The 14,437-nt window shown below is 47.1% G+C and overlaps 1 protein-coding gene across 2 annotated transcripts; it reads left to right on the forward strand.

Annotated features, from left to right (window-relative positions):
- The first annotated feature begins 86 nt into the window (after positions 1-86).
- On the forward strand, positions 87-14,255 carry vezt (vezatin, adherens junctions transmembrane protein). 2 transcript variants are annotated; one of them, XM_077004703.1, is made up of 12 exons: positions 87-230; positions 3,383-3,526; positions 5,218-5,307; positions 5,993-6,177; positions 6,405-6,689; positions 8,660-8,808; positions 8,951-9,099; positions 9,209-9,543; positions 9,696-9,889; positions 10,974-11,071; positions 11,526-11,730; positions 11,959-14,255. In XM_077004703.1, the coding sequence occupies exons 1-12, from the start codon at positions 195-197 to the stop codon at positions 12,501-12,503; spliced, it is 2,415 nt and encodes an 804-aa protein (XP_076860818.1). In that variant the 5' UTR covers positions 87-194; the 3' UTR covers positions 12,504-14,255. The 2 variants fall into 2 exon arrangements, with proteins under 2 accessions (XP_076860818.1, XP_076860819.1); XM_077004704.1 differs by having other exon boundaries at positions 8,672-8,808.
- The last annotated feature ends 182 nt before the right edge of the window (positions 14,256-14,437 follow it).

The following is a 14,437-nucleotide window of genomic DNA, read 5'->3' on the forward strand; positions in this document are numbered from 1 at the left end:
TCGAACCGCCGCTAGAGGGAGTCGAGCGCCTTCGCTCGCCACGTCACACCCAGCAAGGACTTATGGGTAATGTAGTTGCGGGCGTTGCTTCGCTTTGCGCATTCGACCAGCTCGAGCGCCGATGAAGCCGTCGTTAATTCATATCGACTACAATCCCAGCATGCGCGACTGTTGGACTCGTATGGCGGAGAGCTATGACTGAGGACTTGGATGAAGAGGTTGTGTTCGAGGTGAGTTTTTGGTACAATTAAAGAGTTTTGGGGGCCATACTTCACTCTGTTTGTAGCCACCGACATCTAAGGCGCGTTAAATCGGCCTAGAGAGGAAAACGAAAGCAGGGTGTGGTGAACAGGAGGAGACGTTTGTGTTCGGGTGAACCAGTGAGACAGCATTCTGCGTCTGTAGGTGTGATGGTTTAGAGAGGGACACGTATTGAGTCTGTGTCTGTTAGTGTGATGGTTTAGAGAGGGACACATATTGAGTCTCTGTCTGTTGGTGTGATGGTTTAGAGAGGGACACATATTGAGTCTCTGTGGTGTCAGTTGGTGTGATGGTTTAGAGAGGGACACGTATTGAGTCTCTGCGTCTGTTGGTGTGATGGTTTAGAGAGGGACACGTATTGAGTCTCTGTGTCTGTTGGTGTGATGGTTTAGAGAGGGACACGTATTGAGTCTTTGTGACTGTTGGTGTGATGGTTTAGAGAGGGACACGTATTGAGTCTCTGCGTCTGTAGGTGTGATGGTTTAGAGAGGGACACATATTGAGTCTCTGCGTCTGTTGGTGTGATGGTTTAGAGAGGGACACGTATTGAGTCTCTGCGTCAGTTGGTGTGATGGTTTAGAGAGGGACACGTATTGAGTCTCTGCGTCAGTTGGTGTGATGGTTTAGAGAGGGACATGTATTGAGTCTCTGCGTCTGTTGGTGTGATGGTTTAGAGAGGGACACGTATTGAGTCTCTGCGTCAGTTGGTGTGATGGTTTAGAGAGGGACACGTAGGCCTATTTAGCTAGTCTCTGTGTCAGTTGGTGTGATGGTTTAGAGAGGGACACGTATTGAGTCTCTGCGTCAGTTGGTGTGATGGTTTAGAGAGGGACACGTATTGAGTCTCTGCGTCAGTTGGTGTGATGGTTTAGAGAGGGACATGTATTGAGTCTCTGCGTCTGTTGGTGTGATGGTTTAGAGAGGGACACGTATTGAGTCTCTGCGTCAGTTGGTGTGATGGTTTAGAGAGGGACACGTAGGCCTATTTAGCTAGTCTCTGTGTCAGTTGGTGTGATGGTTTAGAGAGGGACACTTACTGAGTCTCTACGTCTGTTAGTGTGATGGTTTAAAGAGGGATATGTAGGCTATTTAGTTTCTGTGTTATTTGGTGTGATGGTTTAGAGAGGGACACTCATTGAGTCTCTGCGTCTGTTGGTGTGATGGTTTAGAGAGGGACACTCATTGAGTCTCTGTGTCTGTTGGTGTGATGGTTTAGAGAGGGACAGGTATTGAGTCTGCATCTGTTGGTGTGATGGTTTAGAGAGGGACACATTGACTTTCTGCGTCTGTTGGTGTGATGGTTTAGAGAGGGACACGTATTGAGTCTCTGCGTCTGTTGGTGTGATGGTTTAGAGAGGGACACGTATTGAGTCTGCATCTGTTGGTGTGATGGTTTAGAGAGGGACACGTATTGAGTTTATGCATCTGTTAGTGTGAAGGTTTAGAGAGGGACACGTGCGTCTGTTGGTGTGATGGTTTAGAGAGGGACACGTAATGAGTCTCTGCGTCTGTTAGTGTGATGGTTTAGAGAGGGACACGTGTGTCTGTTGGTGTGATGGTTTAGAGAGGGACACATATTGAGTTTCTGCGTCTGTTGGTGTGATGGTTTGTGGTTTTCTACAGCTATCATGTGCGGCATGTGGGCTGGCCCCACTCTGCCTACTGGGTGTTTCTTCTTCTTTCAAACAGCGACAGTATCGGACACAAGCAGGTCAGATCATGAGAGCGTGACGTTGTTGAAGTGCTGCAATGCTACTACAAAATGACGGGCTGCCGTAATAAAGTTAACGAGATTACGTTGGCAGCTCTTAAGGTGATGGCAGAGAGTTGTGGAGTGAACCTTTCAATTTGGGGGCTTATTTTCTCACAATAAACATTGGACAGATATAACTGCAGGGAAAACTCGGTGGTAGACTAAGGGTGGTGGTGGTTAATTCCTTACAGCAAGTAAGCAGTATAAAAAATACATTAGCTGCGGAGATGAATATTGAAAAATACTACACGGGATTGAAGTTGTAAAGTGAGTTCAGTGAGTTTCAGTGAGTTTTTCGTGTGCTCATCAGCTTTCTGCCTGGTCACAGTAGCTGTTTTGCGTCTGGGCTAATTGTTTTATGCCAAATAAACTCAATGTGTCCCTCTCTGGCTCATCTGCATACTGTACATAATGTGAAGCCACATCTTTATCCTTGCTGTGGTTGGTCTTCAGAGTGATGCTGGGTTCAATTGCTGTCAGATTTATTGTCATTTCTTTTAACCATAGATGTGTCGACAGAAAATGACATTTTCTCTACCACATGGTGCTCCAACATGTATTTTAATGAATGTATTACTTTGCTAGTTTTCTTTATTGGCACAGTGAAAAACAAATAACACCCTTAATTTGGTCATAATCACCCTGCTGTTAGCCCGTAGACCTCAGTGTGAGTTTGTGTCTTGTACATTGTTGCACTTTTTTATGTAGAAAAATAATGTTCTGGATGCAAGTTTTCTGACATTGTCTAGAGAAGATGGGTGTATTGTACCCATCTCGTGTCTTTTAGAAAATGCCTTGCGTACTGTCAACAGAGACATAATCTGAGGGCACCTCTGCCAAATTCTGCCTGTTCCGGTTCCAAAAAACCATATGCTGAAAACAAAGTCTTTTGTGCCTCATGCAGATTCATACACTGATTCCTTTCCACTTGTGTGAAAATTAGCCATGCAACAGATTCAGGGCCCATCTTGAGGCTTGTAGTATCGGCAAACTGGCCCGTACTGTGCCAGGTTGGTATAAACGACTAGATGGGCATAGGGACAGGAGGGCCATAAAGGTGCTTGGTTGGGCAGCTCCAGCACAACTGTAAATGCAAACGTGGTCTATGGATCCCGATTGGCAGAAACGAGCCTGTGAGGCCCGCATCTGTTGTTGAGGCCCGGCAGCTGGGCCTTTGAGGGTGGACTGACATCTGTGGAGCGACGAAGCGTCGTTGGATGGCTAGAAGAGAAGTGAGGAATGATAGAGTTGAAGGAGCAGCCTCCGGGTTGCTAAGAAAAACATCTGAATCAAGGCCTGTCTCTCTCTCTCTCTCTCTCTCTCTCTCTCTCTCTCCGAACCCCCTCCCCCCATCCCGTCTTTCTGTAGAACTCTCCGCTGTTCCAGTATTTGCAGGATCTAGGACACACCGATTTTGAGGCATGTTCACCCATCTCACAGCTGCAGGAGGAGGAGCTGGGTGCCGGGGTCCAGGAGAGGCCCTCTCCCCAGGACGCCCTCCACCCTTCCAGGGTGAGTGTCCGCTTCGCCTGGGTCTAACGCCTGGGTCTAACGCCTGGGTCTAACGCCTGGGTCTAACGCCTGGGTCTAACGCCTGGGTCTAACGCCTGGGTCTAACGCCTGGGTCTAACGTTTGGTCTTGCATTCAAACAGGACTGGGTGGTGTAACATACATTATGATATAATGTCATCCAGACTCCATGAACCAGAGAGTAGAACCTTACTGCTGTCAAAGTTAGGAAATTCTATTTAGAATTTGAACAACAAATAGCAATAATGCAGCTTTGTTGAACCAAATGGATTTGGGGCTTTTGCAGTAAACACATGGCCAGAATCGCAGTGTAGAGAACCTGTATGTGGACAGTATTGTCTTACTACAGACCAATCACATGCACGCACATAATCTGATTACCAAATGCAGGCAGACTCGTGTTTACGTCACATGCTCCGGGAACTGGTGTCAGTCTCTTGGTGACTGGTGCAACAGGATGTGATTAAATGTTGGAATATTTGTCAGGTTAAGAACTGCGCTCGGTGGAGCTCTGCTGTTTCCTGCAGTGCAGTGCTGCTCTGTGCTGACTGTGGGTGTGTGTGCATGGATGTGTCGGTGGTGGGGCTTTCTCGCTAGCAGAGGTGTGTGTGTGTGTGTGTGTGTCTAAAACTTGAGTCAGAACATGAGCTGTGTCATGTAATCTCAACACTACAATAACACAGAGCCAGTGGGGTCAGTTCATCTTTGGACTGCATTACTTACTAACATTGTATTGGCTTGGGCCTGCACAAGTTACTATGGAAGCTTCTTTTAAACATGTCAAGCGCACGCACACACACACACACACACACACACACACACACACACACACACACACACACACACACACACACACCTATTTCTTTTTATTCTTTTCTGGCTTTTCTGAGAAAGCCCTCCGAATGTCCCACAGCAACGCTAGCGGAATACTGAGCACACTGGCAGTACCTCAAAAGTTGGGGGGGGGGGGGGGGTGGAGGCTCGATTTCATCGCCTTGGTTCAGTCTTGTGCATTCACTTCCCACAAGCAGCGAGTGCAATTCAGCACCCCGAGCTCGGGGATTACAACACAAGCTTCCCAAGAATGTGGGCAACGGGCAATGCTTGTGTTTGGGACGGGAGAGGTCTCGTCTAAAAGAGCACAGCTCTCTTTCACACCCTCACGAATGATGAGCTGTGAAAGAAAATTTGATGGTAAAAAAAAAAAAAAGAGAATCTGTCCGTGATAACAGCTGTGGGATAGTGTGGTGGTTATTAATTGAGCTGCTGTGACCCACGCTGGAATCAATGATTGGACTATTTGTGTAACTGGCGTAGCTAGATTTAGCTCTGCTGCTGAAGCCTTAGGTGTGTGTGTGTGTGAGAGAGAGAGAGAGAGAGAGAGAGAGAGAGAGAGTTACAGTTACAGTATTATGAAAACCTTCCTCCAGTGCTTCTGCTTAATCTCACCATGTCACGTCTCATTGTTCTTTCTGTCAGTCTTCCACTGTCCTCCTTCTCTTTCTGCTCAGTGTTCTGCTCCTCACGTAATGTGAACGCATGGAGGCCTTCAAGCAGTCACACTGAAATACGGTTGTTCCTTTGAATTGAAACAGTCATCCCGCATTTATTTAATTTGTACCGTGACCTGATCCCTCTCAGCTTGTACAGATGTGTGTGTGTGTGCGCGCAGGTGGGTGGTATTTGGAGGCTGGCTGACGTCCTGTGCCGTCTCGGTCCATTCCATCAGTACAGCGCCCCCCTGAGGCTGGAGCATCAGCTGGTAAGACGACTCTGGGGTGGTGGGGAAGCCTGGTGGTGTACGGTACTACATTTCTGCCTACAGTCGTGGCCCTGCTGAAACAGGCTGGTTACACCAGACATGATACCTGACATGAGACCCATGACTCAGCACTGTTATTAATGGCTTTTGAATACATCCTGGAGTCCCACAGCACAGGAAGCAGCTGAGTCCAGCGTTCCTCTCCCACACAGATCCTCGTTCATCCGTGTCTGATGAACCGGGGGCTTCCCAGCCTGTTGATTATAGTTGTTTCTACCAATTATTCTCGGACATAAACAGGCATTTGTAATTTATACCAGAAATTGGAAATTAAATTCTAATTATTGGTGTAATCTTTTCACTCTGTGTAAAAATTAATTAATTTTAGAATGATATGAAATGTAAGTTTGTTAATAATTTACAAAGAAAAATGCTAAAAATGGACATTCAGTCTTGTTGACGGAGGAAAACTCAATGACCCTGTAACCTGCTCCATGTAAACTAGCTCGATGTTTTCTCATTTTACTTATGAAGTATCTGTATGTTATTTTTCCACTTTTTGTCCCATCCACTTAATTTTTGTCACTTCTTAAAGCCCCTATCACACCACTGCTCTGACGTGGGAAATGAAGGTATCAAAGGAGGTTTTGATAGTGCGCGTGTGTGTGTGTGTGTGTGTTGGCAGGACACGGGGTTTCGTCAGTACGCCCTGCGCTGCGTGCTCTCTCAGGATGTGCTGTTGCAGGAGGATGTGGAGCTGATTGAGCTGTTGGACCCAAGCGCTCTGTCTCTGGGCTCAACTACTACTGTCTGCCCCAGTGCCGGCACAGCTCTGCCCGCACCACGTTACCTCTCTGCGCCTTCTACGTGGTACACACACACACACTCACACACACACACACACACTCACACTCGCACTGCGTTCGACACTTATCTGAGCAGTGACATATAATAAACATACACACACACACACACACACACCCAGTGCGTGATATTTGGTCAAATTCTTTAAACATTAATTACAATTCAGGTACCATTTACCTGTGTGTCTTATTATGTGTGTGTGTGTGTGTGTGTGTGTGTGGGCTCCTCCCCAGGGAAGTCTCCGTATTCGTCGGTCTGCTGGCCGTCCTGCTTGCGGTTTGGTGTTCGTGTGCGGAGGACGGGCAGGCCCTGCTGTGGCTGACCGCGAGCGGCGCGTGTGCGGTGGGGGTGTGTCGCGGCGCCTCCCTGTGGCGGAAGGCTCGCCTGCAGCGGCTGGTCCAGTCTCACGCCGCCCAGCTGGAGAGCCTGGTGATCCACAGCCGCGCTCTCACCAGCCTGGCCCGCAAATCCCTCCGCCTCATCCAGGAGACCGAGGTCATCTCGCGAGGATTCACTCTGTAAGTGTCCACGGACGCTCCTACACACCTGCGGGTTTTCGTTACTGTGTGTGTAGTTTCATAGCTCGGCCATTTGGTCATTAAAGAGTTTGCTTATGTGTCGTGATGTGATTCTCAAGCTAAAGTGCTGATATGTGAACCAAATTTAAATTATTTTAGTAAATAATAAATAAAAATTGTTTTCCGAATTCCATAATTATTTTCTTTTACTAAAAACAATTGGAGCTGAGTAAAAATAACTTCTCACTTCAGTTTTGTTCTGTCCGGTGTATACTATTAAAATCCCATGGTCAGACAAAACCTGTTCCTAAGTGTACCTCTAGGCAGGCTCGTTGACAGTCTTGCTAGGGCCCGGGACAAGAAAGTTTAATGTGCCCCCCCCTCCCTCCGGCGCACGTCATTTGAAATTCGTCATTTGACAATCCTTCTGTTAGGTCATAGCTGTTTCTGACAGCTGACTGATTTATACTTGACGCGTCGCGAGCGGCGCGAGGGTTCGCGCGAAAATGACATAATCGCAGTGGCACCGCCCGTGTGCGAGGGCCTCGCGCGCTGTCCATTCGCGAGGTCGTGCACCTCTTGACTTTTGTAACTTCGCGCGCGACGCGCTTCAGCGCAATGAACAAAGTCATGTTTGCAGGGTTCATACACCTTTATAATGTGGAATTAAAGCACTTGTACTTCACTTTAAAGGTCCATTTCAATATTTTCCAGCACGTTAAACTTAATTAAGTTAAATATTTATACATATACTCGAAATAATTCGCTTTTTATCACATTATTTAATGGTTGTTTATTTTCAAAACGCCCAATCTTAACGTCTTCACGAGAACTGTTCAGTCAGACAGCTATTTGTTGTGAAACGAAGTAGTTACAATTTCAAGCATTTTCAAGTACTTTAGCCTAAATTCCAGCACTTTTCAAACCTGGAACACAATGCAACATTAAAATTCGTCAGGTAAATGTTTTCCTTTCTTTTCTGCGCTCCAGATTTCTGTATTTACTTTAACTATCCACCACTGTATTTCCCGCTGTTGTGCGGGTACCAGCCGGTTACGGTCGGTGCTGGATCAAACCATTTTCCAGTGGGATGCGGGGGTGTATGCACTTAATCGAAAATATGCAGATAGGTAAAAAAAAACATATATATTTTAGCCATTGAGTTTATTTTGAGTACAGAATTTTATATTAATGAAAGATTTCAAGATTATTTAAAAATTATAGACTTTAAATAAAAAATAAATTGCTGGGCTCATTGATGGGCCCCCCTGGCCCTGGGGCCCGGGACAACAGACCCGGTTGTCCCCCCCTGTCGACGGGGCTGCCTCTAGGTCATCATCGTATATAGGTCCTACTGAATCTTGTCATTCATTCTACATCTAACTGTGGGCTGATGATTGCATTTTTTCCACTAGCACTGACATGAGATTTCAGTGTTATGTCTTCCATAGTAGGTTTAGTCCTGTGGTAAACAACAGCATATGAGGGCACAGTTTATCACAGATACAGGTCACAGATCCTTAAATCTGTTTCATGCTGGTATACTCTGTAAGAAGCACAGTCACTCGTCTTGTCAAGATTTTATTTTTCTTTAGTTTATTTTATTCAGTCGAAAGAGTCGGCTTCCCTTTACGTTATGGAAACAAAGTGTTTTGTAAGAGTATTAGAAGGGTTTTTACTACTCTTAATATTGACTTCCATATTATTTTACTTGCTTTCATATTATATTACTGCATGTACTGCACGTGTTATAATTTGAAAGCATAGGGGTGTGTAGAGGGGTGTGTGTGATTTCAGTGTGAGAGACTTTTAGAAATACATCGATGAATGTAGGACTGTGATTTCTACATATTTCTACATATATTAAGTTTGAATAAGCTGTGTTACTTGTGTCGTGAGCGTGTGCAGTGTGTGTTTGCCCTGATGGTTCTCGGACGTCTGCACAGTTGGATCACATTTCACTTGTCAAGTTTACTCGACAGGGTGAGTGCGGCCTGTCCCTTTAACAGGGCGGGGCAACTGCGCAGCCAGCAACTGATTGGTCTGAGAAAAGCGGCCTATCAAAGTCTACGGTGTGCATTCCGAGCCTCCCGCCTCGCCACTTGCATTATGCTCAAGTCATATCCTTCACTTACTGTATCGTCTGTATTTATAATTACGCCGTGACTTGTAATATAACCCACACTGCTTTTATTCTGCACGTGACTCAGTGTTGCCGCTTGGCATTCAAGCTGTTGATTCCTTAACTACGCGTTCATTCACGTTCCCGCTGAACTCGGAGATCGACAATGTCACCAACTATGTCTCCACAGTACCAATCAGAGAGTTGGGCCTTGGCCTGGGGGCGGAGCATCTCTCTGATGAGCAGGCTCAGGAGCTGACCAACGATTACAGTCTGCCGGCCCTGAAGGTGAGCAAAAATCTCACGAGTAGATGTCATTCATTTTTTTCGGTGAAAAAAAAGGCCCTTGTATAGAAATCTTTGTGAACACTAACCACCTTACGTTTTGTTGTTCAAGCTCCTTTTTCAGTTGTGGGTGGGGCAGAGCTCAGAGTTTTTCCGCCGACTGGCTCTGCTTTTGTCATCGGGGAGGGAGGAGCCAGAGCCAGAGCCCATGCCCCGCCCGCTGGCCTATCGCAGCGTGGCCGCAGTCACCGGTTCCCTCCGTCCCGCCCTGGCCGGTTGCCTCGGCGATTTGCAGCGCAGCTACGACTTCCATCGTTACTTCGAGATGCAGCATCAGACGCAGCCGTCGAGCCGGACGAACCGCGCACGCCAGAAATGCAGAGAGCTGAACACCCTCCACACGTCCGTCCGGAGCTTACAGCTGCACCTACGCACCCTCCTCAGCGAGTACGAAGCTTTGCTCTCGTTTGACCCGCAAAGCAGTTCGTTACAAATGCCTCCGCATTGTAATAATCGTGTCCGTAAACGTAAAAACGTACGTCTCCGTCCCCGCCCTCTGTCTCCCTCACCCCTGTCCCCTCCTGTTGGCGATTCGTCAGGGTGATCATCCTGGAGGATGAGCTCGAGAAGCTGATGGTCACCAAAGAGACAGAGGAGGTGACGTGCGCGGGCTATCAGGACCTGCGTGAGCGGCTGGTCCTGCTGGAGCCTCACGTGCAGGCCAGCTCCTGCTGCTGGGACGACGTGACCACGCAGGTGGAGCGAATGTTGAGGCGCATCACCGACTGCCCAGGTCAGGGTTTGAACCGTGGAGCCGCCACACGCAGCAGTACCTCAGGGCTCCACTAGGTGGCGCAGGGGACAGCAGGTTTTCCGCTCTTTCCGAAATGGGAGAGCATCCAGGGAATAAAGGAGGGTTTGGTAAAGTGAAGAAGGTTGTATTGGTATCACTGGTCGGTGCGGTTCGCTGGTTTAAATCACTCAAGGCAGAGATTGTGGGTTTGTGAGATTAGCACCAGGGAGATGATGCCATCAAGTAGCGTTATTAAGATTATCCGTTTATGCATTTTTTACTCAAAATCTTTGCAATGTTCAGCTCAACAAACAGTCTGATTGATAACAAAATTGTGTTTAAAAAAGGTGACCTTGTGCCTTGCCTTCCTGTGATTTATGAGAATCTGTCGTGTGCATGTGTTTGTGCATTCTGAGGTGCCTCAGAATACCTTTCTTTGTGTTTCTATAGTAACAGGGTGTTTGGGGGGGGGTATTTTTAGAGTTCCTTATTTGTCCTAATTCCCACCCAGTAGTTATTCTAGACTGCATAGAGGAAAAGGGGGGCGTGTGCGTATGTGTGTTTGTGCATGTGCGTGTGTCTGTGTGTCTATGGTGTGTGTTTGTTGCATGGTGTGTGATGTGTCTTACTTTTTACTGAGAACGAGCAGATGTAAACATCAAGTCGACGAGTCAATAGGGACTCGTTTATATCACAGCTCCGGGGTCGTCCTTACATAATCCCACATGCAGTCATTTCTCCCTACTGCTCCCTACATCTACACTCATGCTCTGTACAGTGTAGTGATTTGAACTAACATGCCCAGCTCAGGGACCTGTCTGGCTGAGACAACTGGTGATAGAAGCCAGACCTCGTAGTGCCTGGGCATTAGAGCTGGAGGCCATGCCATAGATTAACACGGGCACTACATCATCTTACAAGTACATCTGAGGGAAATATTAAAATACGGATGCACAATAATAACTACTTGCACGTGCTTTGAAACGTGGTCATCATATTTGCCTGGTCCGTGTACAGACACCGTACTCCTACACAGCCTCAGACGCTCGCTGGATGTGTGACGGTGTTTGTGTGTGCTCCACAGGAAGTGCAGACGGTCCAGAGGAACCAGCCGGTCCTGCCCCGCCTCCTCCTGTCCCTGTCGCACACATAGAGGACAGGGACCCCGTCCCAGAGGAACAGGTGCGGCCGGCGAACACGGGCGGGGGGTGTAAAGAGCAGAGAATACGAGAGGGGAAGTTGGCCTATCTCATCAAAAGGGCTTGGGGTTCATCCGCAGATACTTTTAAATCATCTACCACAGCTGTTCTTGGTTAGCTGCCACTGAAATACTCACAACTCCGTGTGTGGGCTGCCGACTGCAGCTATAAACGAAGAAGAGAAAGCATCAGACCTATAAGTGAGCAGTGAACCAGAAAACCTCAGCTGTGAAGTAAGAGAGAACCCAGAGGTAGTGTGGTGAAAGCCAGGGTGACCGTGAGCAGATGCATCAGAAGGTGGTGATAGCTCAATCCTCCGAGACTGTGGACCCACCCCCAGAACACACGCAAACACCCCCCCCACACACACGGCCCCCAGAAAGTGGTGGTGATTTGTAGTTCATATAATCAGTATTTAGGGGTGTGTACGTCAACAGGAACTCGAGGCGTACGTCTCCGACTCGGACTCGGACACGGAGTGGGCCGGCGCTGTGGACATGCTGTCGCCATGGGAACGTGAGAGGCAGCGTCGCGAGAGGGAGGAGTCACGCAGAGTTTTACTCGAGCTGAAGTCTGTCCTGGGGATTCGGACGTCTGAAGGGGAGAGAGACAAGCGTAAGCTGTTGCTGTTCAGCGACCAAGGTGCTATACACACTCACACCCTCATAATCATAAGTGACTCTTTCACTCATTTCCAGCTGTAATCCATCACTCCTAATCTAATACACGATGTCTAGATGACCCTGTGAACACCCACACACAAACAGACATCCTGAATACCTGATTCTCATAATGGCGTCCATGATATCTGGCCTTGATCAGTAGTGTCAGGCCTTGACAGTCTCTTGATCACCGTCGTTGTTTCTCTAGCTGCTTTGACCCAGGCTGCCATGGAGAGCGCAGAACCTTCAACCATCCCAGAATCCTCAGTGACTGAAGGTTGCGCTGAGACCACGACAACGGCAGACAACCACATCTGGCAGGAGCCGCCGGAGGAGAAGGAGGAAGAGGATGTGAGCGAGGAAGAGCAGAAGGAGAACGACGCCACAGAGGACGGAGAGGAAGAAAAGCCAGTGACTGAGTTCTGCTGCGGTGACCCTGAAACCCAGGATCAGGGAGGAGGGCGGGCGGTGCCGGAAGGGACGCGGTTCTACCAATCGGACGGGCTGATTGATGAGGATGAGCAGAATGGGACACACCCCCTCACCCCCAGAGTCCCAACCCTTTCGGTGATTGACAGGCTGACGGAATTGCACGGCTCAGAAGCTCTTAGTTTCGGTTCTGCCCTGGCTGCCCAGGTCGCGGCCCGCTCCCACACCTTCACGCACCTGCAGGAATGCACGTACGGGGACTCGGAGGAAGAGGAAGAGGAAGTGACATCGCTGCTGGAGAAAGACATGGAAGGGAGGCACTGAAGGACTAGAATCGGTTGTTTTACTGCAAAGCGGTTATTTATTTCCATCCACTAGGTTTATTTATTGAGCTTGTTTCTTGAGACAGACATCAATGGATGTAGCTGGTATAAGAGTTTTATATGTCTGTTCTGTGTGTGTGTGTGTGTGTGTGTGTGTGTGTGTGTGTGTGTGTGTGTGTGTGTGATCCATTCATCCCAGTTCCTCTGTATGCCTCAGGTACAGGCTAGCACATACAAACACAGAATCCTACACAGATCTATTAAAAACCTTTATACACATGCACGTAAAGCTCATATTTTACAGGTAATGCTGATCATCCATGTACATGTGTGCAGTGTCTGAGAGTGTGTGTGTGTGTTGTGAAGGACCTTATCACTAGTCAGTATTTATAAGAACATGACGTGCGGGCTGACCAGAACACTTGACTCCTCTTGTACGGTGGCCCACTGGTTCCGCTCTTTGGCCTTTATGCTGTGGTGTAATCTGGGATTAGCCGATGGTGTCCCCTCATCCTCCCGCTCATAAATGAAATATGGAAAAGTGCATTATTAACATGGACATTTACTCCCTTAACTAGTGACATCATGGACCTTAAAGATTATAAATTGTATCATTTATTCACTTTAAATGATGCTACTGCGGTGTTCTGATCTAAGTAAATAATTTTGGTACACACTGGATCGGCTTGTTCTGGACATTAGTTCTTGTGCTGGCTCGCATGTAGCTCGACCTTTCAAACGAGTCCTGGCACAACGATAATCATGAGAACACAAACACAACACTGAACACAAACATGCATGCGACTAATCTAATGGATAACATGCCCAAAACAGCAGCTTCTGGAGAAACCAGAGCCCACATAACTACCACATAACTACCACATAACTACCACATAACTACCACATAACTACCACATAACTACCTCTCTGGAATTCCCTTGTATCTACTGTGGTACCTTTTTAAGAATGTCTTGATCATGAGTAAAGGATGTGCTGTATCGGTGTTTATCTGCCCTGTTCCCTGGATTATTGAGACGGTCCTCACGTCTTGCTATATCCCAAGTCTCAGTATAACTACATCACGTATTCAATTATCTTAGTCATTGTTATGTTAAGACTAGGGGGGTTTAATCATACTTTTGTCATAATACGTTTTCACAATACCATGCTATTGATGTTTTCATGATATTTCTTAATGAGAAGGTGAGCTTGAATAGTGATGGTACAGCACCTACAAACAGCTATCAAAAAGTTAAGTACAGTAATTCTGGGGAACTGCTATAGCCACAGGGCCTGTTTTGATCAACACTGGTGTAGGTGATGTCATGTATGGCGCACCGTGTAGGAACAGCTGGTTAAGGTTAGGAGTGATGTAGGGGTGTGTGCAAGATTTGATTGGTTATTGTTATTGGTTGGGTGTAGAGACTAGTCTACTATGACCAGAATTTCTTTGGAATACATAATTGGAACCATAATCGATTGTTTTTGTTTTTAATGATTTGTTTTATGGTCTGTTCATATTTTCCTGTGCGTGTCTTTATGGTGCTCCTTCCTTCCACAAGGTGGCGCTGGTAATCAAACTGTAGGACATGGACCCATTTGAGAAGGTAGCCACTAGGTATAAATACAGGCAGTGCACTAGACCAAAGCTGTTACCTCCTAAAAATTACTGCCTACGTAGCAAATATTGAGTCTTTTTTGCAAACGAAGTTTGAAATTTCAACGGAGCAGTAAATAAATCTTGGTTACACCATTTGACGATAATTCATGTCTTAAACACAATTCTCACTATTCCTGCAAGCGTGTGACTTGCACGGAGGGTTTCTTAAGTTGTGAAGAAATCAGAGATACATTCTAATTGTATCATAGGTTGTGTGCATTTGCTAATTACTATATGCGTCTGTGCTTTTGAACTTGTCTGGCGCTTTATAGATT

This window comes from Brachyhypopomus gauderio, chromosome 5 (assembly GCF_052324685.1).
Source record: "Brachyhypopomus gauderio isolate BG-103 chromosome 5, BGAUD_0.2, whole genome shotgun sequence".
Classification (NCBI taxonomy): domain Eukaryota; kingdom Metazoa; phylum Chordata; class Actinopteri; order Gymnotiformes; family Hypopomidae; genus Brachyhypopomus; species Brachyhypopomus gauderio.